We start from the raw sequence: 8,322 nt of genomic DNA, 5'->3' as shown, positions 1-8,322 counted from the left end.
CACAGGACCCTGAGCACCCAGTTGCATAGGGCAGGGTTCAGATCCAGGACCCTGAGCTCTAGACCCACTCTAGACCCACACAGGACCCTGAGCACCCAGTTGCATAGGGCAGGGTTCAGATCCAGGACCCTGAGCTCTAGACCCACTCTAGACCCACACAGGACCCTGAGCACCCAGTTGCATAGGGCAGGGTTCAGATCCAGGACCCTGAGCTCTAGACCCACTCTAGACCCACACAGGACCCTGAGCACCCAGTTGCATAGGGCAGGGTTCAGATCCAGGACCCTGAGCTCTAGACCCACTCTAGACCCACACAGGACCCTGAGCACCCAGTTGCATAGGGCAGGGTTCAGATCCAGGAACCTGAGCTCTAGACCCACTCTAGACCCACACAGGACCCTGAGCACCCAGTTGCATAGGGCAGGGTTCAGATCCAGGACCCTGAGCTCTAGACCCACTCTAGACCCACACAGGACCCTGAGCACCCAGTTGCATAGGGCAGGGTTCAGATCCAGGACCCTGAGCTCTAGACCCACTCTAGACCCACACAGGACCCTGAGCACCCAGTTGCATAGGGCAGGGTTCAGATCCAGGACCCTGAGCTCTAGACCCACTCTAGACCCACACAGGACCCTGAGCACCCAGTTGCATAGGGCAGGGTTCAGATCCAGGACCCTGAGCTCTAGACCCACTCTAGACCCACACAGGACCCTGAGCACCCAGTTGCATAGGGCAGGGTTCAGATCCAGGACCCTGAGCTCAGTGACGAGCTTGGAGGGCACTATGGTGTTGAAAGCTGCGCTGTAGTCGATGAACAGCATTCTTACATAGGTATTCATCTTGTCCAGATGGGATAGGGCAGTGGGCATGCGACGGCGGTTGAGTCATCTGTGGATCTATTTGGGCGGGTACTCAAATTGTAGTGGGTCTAGGGCTTTGAATTGTAGTGGGTCTAGGGCTTTGAATTGTAGTGGGTCTAGGGCTTTGAATTGTAGTGGGTCTAGGGCTTTGAATTGTAGTGGGTCTAGGGCTTCGGTGTCAAACTCATTCCACGGGGGGCCGAGTGTCTGCGGGTTTTCGCTCCTCCCTTGTACTTGATTGATGAATTAACATCACTAATTAGTTAGGAACTCCCCACACCTGGTTGTCTAGGGCTTTATTGAAAGGAAAAACCAAAAACCTGCAGACACTAGGCCCTCCGTGGAATGAGTTTGACACCCCTGGTCTAGGGCTTCTGGTAAGGTGATATGATCCTTAACTAGTGGGTCTAGGGCTTCTGGTAAGGTGATATGATCCTTAACTAGTGTCAAAGCACTTCAGGGTGACAGAAGTCAGTGCTGTGGGGCGATGGTCATTTAGTTCAGGTACTTTTGCTTTCTTGGGTCAAGGAACAATGGTGAACATCTTGAAGTAAGTGGGGTAGGGAGAGACTGAATATGTCCGTAAACACTCCAGCCAGTTGGTTAACACATGCTCTGAGAACACGGGATGCTGTCTGGGCCGGCAGCCTTGCGAGGGCTAATAAGCTATTTTGACCTAGATGCCTGTATTGACTAACGTTAACTAGCTAACTCGTTAGCGGCTGGACAGTGGGCACCGATATACCGACTGTCCGTCTGTGTCTGTCTGGTTAGACACTCCTCTCAAAAAGTTGCCCTTGTGTGTGGAGTGCTGGCTTGGTCGCATAACGTTAGCTGGATATCTAGCTAGCTTTGTTTAATTAACAAGGTAATAACGATAAATACAGGTTTTATACTTTTATACTATCAAAACGGCTTTCGTTCGGGGAAAGGGCTCACATCACAACATCAAATTAACGTTAGAGCTACGCCGACTGTTTTTCCTCCCGCATCATCAGCACACGTTTACCTCACATTGTGCAACCATAACGCTCTCGGTGAAAGATTACGAGGCCCGTTGAACAAAGTCTATTCAGAAGTAAACCGAAATGTATGATATCTCACCTTATTGCTAACTTTTATCTCATCGTCTCCGTCCGTCAGTACATCCTAAATCGTCAGGAATTGCCCAAAAGAAGCACTTCTAGTTTGTCTGTTTAGCTCGGCTAAGGGTTCAGAGCAGGAATGTCTTCAGTCGATTTCTTGCGGCGTGTCGATTGAACGGATGGGAGACGTCACATTTTCGTTGGGGTCATGACCACAGGAAGAAGTTCTCCCCACAAATTATTTTATTTTTCAATAAAACGTTTAAAAAAAACGTAATTTCCTTCACGACAAGTCTGTGGCTAGATATATGTTTTTGGAATCCTTATTCTGATAACAATTGCATAAATGTTTTGAAAGGGAATATTTGACTATTCTGACAGATTGATTAGATAAATCTAATTGATTAGATATGAGGGGGTTCTACTCTCTGATACAGCCAAAGATTGACTGTCGTTGACAATGTCAAAGATACTGCTAAAATCATAGCTAAAAATATAAATAAACGTTCATAAAATTTATTGGGTTATTACAGCTTATAAACGCTCTTGACAGCGAACCAATCAGAGGAATTAAAGCGTTTGATCCCGCCCCTTCTTGTACTTGACATCCGGATTCTCCGCCCTACTACTTCCTCTTTCCCAGTTCGCAGTCAGCGAGAGACACCATGAAGGCGTCTGGCACAGTATGTAAAATTGTTTATTAAACCTTTTTAAATCACAGAAAGTCAGTTATATAGACAGATTTGAGCACATATAGCGTCAATCGTTTGATTTATGTAGTCACATGATGCTAAATCAATATAAATAGTTCGATTTTTCCGCATTTATAAAACTGATGTCTCCGCGGCTGTAACATGGCGTCCACGTTTGAGATTTTGGACCATGTGGGCCCATAGAGAAACAATGCAGCTGACTAGGAAAATATGTGGCAACGGTGAACGAAACAAATATGCCCGTCTATGTATTTAGCCACCTTTCTCCAAACAATTTTTCTTCAGTACACTTCTTCCCAAAGTGTGTTAAAATGTCCGCGAAGTGCTAGCTAACATGTATCTAGTAGCCTAGATTGTTAACTTTAGTAAGCTAGTTGCCTCATACCTGACCAGGCGTAGGCCACGTTGCTAGCCGGCTAACTTGGCCAATTAGCGAGTACAAATACACATCTCATAGCTAACTTAATGATCCTCTCCAGAAACATGTTGTCAATCCCGAAACAAGTAATTAGTAGTTGTGTTAACTGAAAGTAGTTGTTAGCTATAACTAGCTAGTGTCATTCAGAACGGTAAAATATCTAAGTTAGCAGGCTAAGATTGTCTGGCTACCAAGCTAAAAGCATTGCGCCTGGTACATGAAGCAAACGTAATGTTGACATCATGCAGTTGACTGTAGGAAATGTCATGCATTGTATTAATATAATTTAGTCCTCCCCCCCCCCTATTTATGTATTGCAATGCACCCTAACCCAAAGGCCATATCAAATAAATGGTATGATCTTGTCAGGTGTGCTAAAATCAACATGATGTACCTTGTCGCCTTTCTCTGATGCTGATGTGCGGTTGAAAGTGAATCCAAGGTTCAACATTTTAATACATATTTGTCTTATCCAGTATCCATCATAGTCTTAATTAAGTTAGCAACTGGTATATATGGACAGCTTGTATTGTCCCTATGGACATTGTATTGCCACGTTACTCACATTTCTTCGTCTCCTGCTCCATCCACGCAGCTTAGGGAGTACAAAGTCGTTGGGCGCCTCTTGCCCTCGGTTAAGAACCCCACCCCTCCTCTTTACCGCATGAGGATCTTCGCTCCTAACCATGTGGTGGCCAAGTCTCGCTTCTGGTACTTTGTCTCCCAGCTGAGGAAGATGAAGAAGGCCAACGGAGAGACAGTCTACTGTGGTCTGGTAGGTAGCACAGGGGACAGGGTGGGCTCATGGGTGGGATGGGGTGGTACTTTGTCTCCCAGGGAACAGGGTGGGACGGGGGGGGGAGACAAATCAACTGCCAACATTCACCATTATTGAATGCATATGTTTAATGTGTTTTCTATTTACTGAGATTTCATTATGTGCAAATGGAACTATTATATTATGGAAATGGATGGCGTCAGTGGTCTGGCTGGAAGTTAGTGTTACACACACAACCTGAAAGACATTTAAAGACAACGCTCTTTAAAGAGAGATTACAGGAGAAAGGAAACTTGATGAGCTCGACCGGTATTAGATTTGTATGTAAAATCAATCGCTGCATCGTTTGTCTGGTGGTACTCTCCCGTTGTACCTGTAGAAATGGAAAATGAGATGTTTTCAGGGTAAACATGAGTAAATTATATCCCTGTACACCAGTGTTGTCACGATAATACCAGAATTTAGACTTAGACTTCCTGTTTTAGTGTCAGGATACTCCAATATCATCATGATGCTTGATTTAAAAACGATGCCACCACAAATAAATGGCGCTTTAGCCAAAGAATGGAGGAACTCAGTTACAGCTCTGTTCTGTTGTTAGGTATCTTGATTATTAGGTATCTTGATTATTATTATTATTTATTTTTTTACTTTAACCTTTAACTAGGCAAGTCAGTTAAGAAAATAAATGATTATTTACCATGCCGGCCTACACCAGCCAAACCCGGAGGATGCAGGACCAATTGTGTTATGGGTGACGCACAATCAATCATACATTTAATTCGATTGTTATTTTGTAGATTAGTAAAAACACAATGTTAATAATTTACTTGAAAGGTACATTTCTAGGTAAACTAATTAAATCAAGCTGAAGACTAGGTCTATTCACAGTACAGGTGAATGCGTGCGACACTAATGTACACCCATCTTTCATCCCTCTGTCGATTGGGTGTCAGTCAGGAAGTTGTCTTCTGTAAGGTTGAACCTGTCTGTCGATTATGTGTCAGTCAGGAAGTTGTCTCGTCCTGTAAGGTTGAACCTGTCTGTCGATTGGGTGTCAGTCAGGAAGTTGTCTCGTTCTGTAAGGTTGAACCTTTCTGTCAGTCAGGAAGTTGTCTCGTTCTGTAAGGTTGAACCTGTCTGTCAGTCAGGAAGTTGTCTCGTTCTGTGAGGTTGAACCTGTCTCTCAGTCAGGAAGTTGTCTCGTCCTGTAAGGTTGAACCTGTCTGTCGATTGGGTGTCAGTCAGGAAGTTGTCTCGTTCTGTAAGGTTGAACCTTGTCTAATTGACTCTTATTTCCCCCCACCTCTGTCTCAGGTGCACGAGAAGACTCCCCTGAAGGTGAAGAACTTTGGCATCTGGTTGCGTTACGACTCCCGTAGCGGAACCCACAACATGTACAGAGAATACAGAGACCTGACCACCTCTGCAGCCGTCACCCAGTGCTGTAAGTATGTCCCGGTGTGGCCCCATGTCCTGCAGTCTAGTACACTGGACTGTCACCCAGTACTGTAAGTATGTCCCGGTGTGGCCCCATGTCCTGCAGTCTGTCTGACAGTCTGTAGTACACTGGACTGTCACCCAGTGCTGTAAGTATGTCCCGGTGTGGCCCCATGTCCTGCAGTCTAGTACACTGGACTGTCACCCAGTACTGTAAGTATGTCCCGGTGTGGCCCCATGTCCTGCAGTCTAGTACACTGGACCGTCACCCAGTGCTGTAAGTATGTCCCGGTGTGGCCCCATGTCCTGCAGTCTGTCTGACAGTCTCTAGTACACTGGACTGTCACCCAGTACTGTAAGTATGTCCCGGTGTGGCCCCATGTCCTGCAGTCTAGTACACTGGACCGTCACCCAGTGCTGTAAGTATGTCCCAGTGTGGCCCCATGTCCTGCAGTCTAGTACACTGGACCGTCACCCAGTGCTGTAAGTATGTCCCAGTGTGGCCCCATGTCCTGCAGTCTAGTACACTGGACCGTCACCCAGTGCTGTAAGTATGTCCCGGTGTGGACCCATGTTCTGCAGTCTGTCTGACAGTCTGTAGTACACTGGACTGTCACCCAGTGCTGTAAGTATGTCCCAGTGTGGCCCCATGTCCTGCAGTCTAGTACACTGGACTGTCACCCAGTGCTGTAAGTATGTCCCGGTGTGGACCCATGTTCTGCAGTCTGTCTGACAGTCTGTAGTACACTGGACTGTCACCCAGTGCTGTAAGTATGTCCCAGTGTGGCCCCATGTCCTGCAGTCTAGTACACTGGACTGTCACCCAGTGCTGTAAGTATGTCCCAGTGTGGCCCCATGTCCTGCAGTCTAGTACACTGGACCGTCACCCAGTGCTGTAAGTTTGCCCCTATGTGGCCCCGGTCTATCTGATCGTCTGGAGTGCACTGGATTTAACCCATTGATGCATTGGACAGCCATGTTTTAAGATCTGTGATCATTATTAAATGGTTCCTTATGATGTTTAGTAAAACAGCTTGTATCAGCTGTAGATCCGTCCCAGGAGAATAGAGTGTGAATTTAGAGTTACCGATGTCTCTGTGTTAGGTTTGGGAACTATCCAGATGTACATACCGTTTCTGTACCGTACTGGGTCTATACGGTATTATCGGAAGTGTACCTAAGTTACACTACCCCCCCCCACCCCCCAATTAAAATGTAAAAAATCTGCGACACAGAAGACAATTTAGGCAACCGGGAACTTGGTCCAGGGGGACATTGAGTATTTCTGCTGTAACCAAGAAACTTGATGTTGCCATCTAACACTTAGCTAGCAAGTTAGCAAACCAGCTACCATTTACTCGGTACATCTTAGCTAGCAAGTTAGCAAACCAGCTGCCATTTACTCAGTACATCTTAGCTAGCAAGTTAGCAAACCAGCTACCATTTACTCAGTACATCTTAGCTAGCAAGTTAGCAAACCAGCTGCCATTTACTCAGTACATCTTAGTTAGCCAGTTAGCAAACCAGCTGTCATTTACTCAGTACATCTTAGTTAGCTAGTTAGCAAACCAGCTGCCATTTACTCAGTACATCTTAGTTAGCAAACCAGGGTAAAAATACTAACTTGGCCAGTCTTCCAGGAGGGCAATACTCACTAGCTGTGTTTTTGTTATTCTAATGTTTTGTCTGTGTGTTCTCCAGATCGTGATATGGGCGCTCGCCATCGTGCCCGTGCTCACTCCATCCACATCATGAAGGTGCAGGAGATCGCTGCCAATAAATGCCGCAGACCTGCCATCAAGCAGTTCCACGTAAGTCGACACACATCGTATATCATTCACCCTGGGTCGGACTGTTCTCTCTGCTACCGCACGGTACCGTGCGGTACCGGGGCGCCATGTCCAGGTCCAAAAGGCTCCTTAACAGCTTCTTACCCCCCCAAGACTGCTGAACAGTCAAATGTCCACCCGGACTATTTACATTGACCTCTGCTGCTGTTACTCTGTTTATTATCTATGCATAGTCACTTTACCCCTACCTACATGTACATATTACCTCGACTAACCTGTACCCCCTCACATTGACTCTGTACCGGTACCCCCTGTGTATAGCTTCGGTATTGTTATTGTTACTTGTTTTTTTTTGTTTTTTTTACTTTAGTTTATTTATTAAGTATTTGTTGGTAAGCATTTCACTGTTGTGTTCGGCACATGTGACAAATACAATTAGATTTAAATCCCCGCGCCGGCTAGGTGAAAAATCTGCCGTTGTGCCCTTGAACAAGGCACTTAACCCCAAATGCTCCTATAAGTTGCTCCTCGTGTGAGTGACGCTCCTTTTCGTTTAAGTGTTCTACTCCGGCTCACCTGAGCATGTTTCTTCTGCCTGTCAGATGAAATGATAGCATGTCTTTGCCTAAAACATCTCGTCTTGTCCTCTCCTCAGGACTCCAAGATCAAGTTCCCCCTGCCCCACAGGGTCCTGCGTCGTCAACACAAGCCCCGCTTCACCACCAAGAGACCAAACACCTTCTTCTAAAGGAAATAACCTCTGTTTTCACTTTGTGCGGGACAATAAAAATTCTCATTGTAGAAAAGAAGCCATTTTGTTCTGAGTACATTTTATAACACATTTTTTGGCTAAGATTTTGTGATACTTCTGACATGCAAGTTTCGATAAAACTAATTTATCTGAGCTGCGAATTGGATTGCGTAATGCTTTGCAGGAGGGGGGGGGGAATTGTTGTCGGTGGATATTATGTGAACAGTTATTAGCTAACATTCAGATATGTGAAGAGAGAGAATTTGGGACCATTGCCACAGATTTGCTACAAAACAGCCCCTAATTATGGCTTTATAATGACCGTTAAGAGATTATGCGTTGCATATGACTGCTGATCAATATATGAAAGATAAAAGTTACCAATAAAAACATAGTTGAGCTCATCTGCACCATCTGTAGGTTAAATGCATTGGCCTGGAAGAGGCCGTTTTTACCCCCCCCCCCCCTTTTTCCATTAGAAGCTCAC

The 8,322-nt window shown here is 45.8% G+C and overlaps 1 protein-coding gene and 1 non-coding gene across 2 annotated transcripts; both read left to right on the top strand.

Moving 5' to 3' along the window:
- Window positions 1–2,559: 2,559 nt before the first annotated feature.
- On the top strand, window positions 2,560–7,897 carry LOC120050160 (60S ribosomal protein L18a). The gene is made up of 5 exons (XM_038996833.1): window positions 2,560–2,628; window positions 3,672–3,851; window positions 5,172–5,301; window positions 6,996–7,105; window positions 7,740–7,897. The coding sequence occupies exons 1-5, from the start codon at window positions 2,611–2,613 to the stop codon at window positions 7,830–7,832; spliced, it is 531 nt and encodes a 176-aa protein (XP_038852761.1). The 5' UTR covers window positions 2,560–2,610; the 3' UTR covers window positions 7,833–7,897.
- On the top strand, window positions 3,395–3,529 carry LOC120050171. Its single transcript, XR_005477174.1, has one exon. It is a non-coding gene; the product is annotated as a small nucleolar RNA SNORA68 (small nucleolar RNA).
- Window positions 7,898–8,322: the final 425 nt, after the last annotated feature.

The sequence above is a fragment of the Salvelinus namaycush genome, chromosome 6 (assembly GCF_016432855.1).
Source record: "Salvelinus namaycush isolate Seneca chromosome 6, SaNama_1.0, whole genome shotgun sequence".
Taxonomy (NCBI): domain Eukaryota; kingdom Metazoa; phylum Chordata; class Actinopteri; order Salmoniformes; family Salmonidae; genus Salvelinus; species Salvelinus namaycush.
The sequence above is the reverse complement of the archived record's forward strand: the minus strand, read 5'-3'. Positions and strand labels throughout refer to the sequence as shown.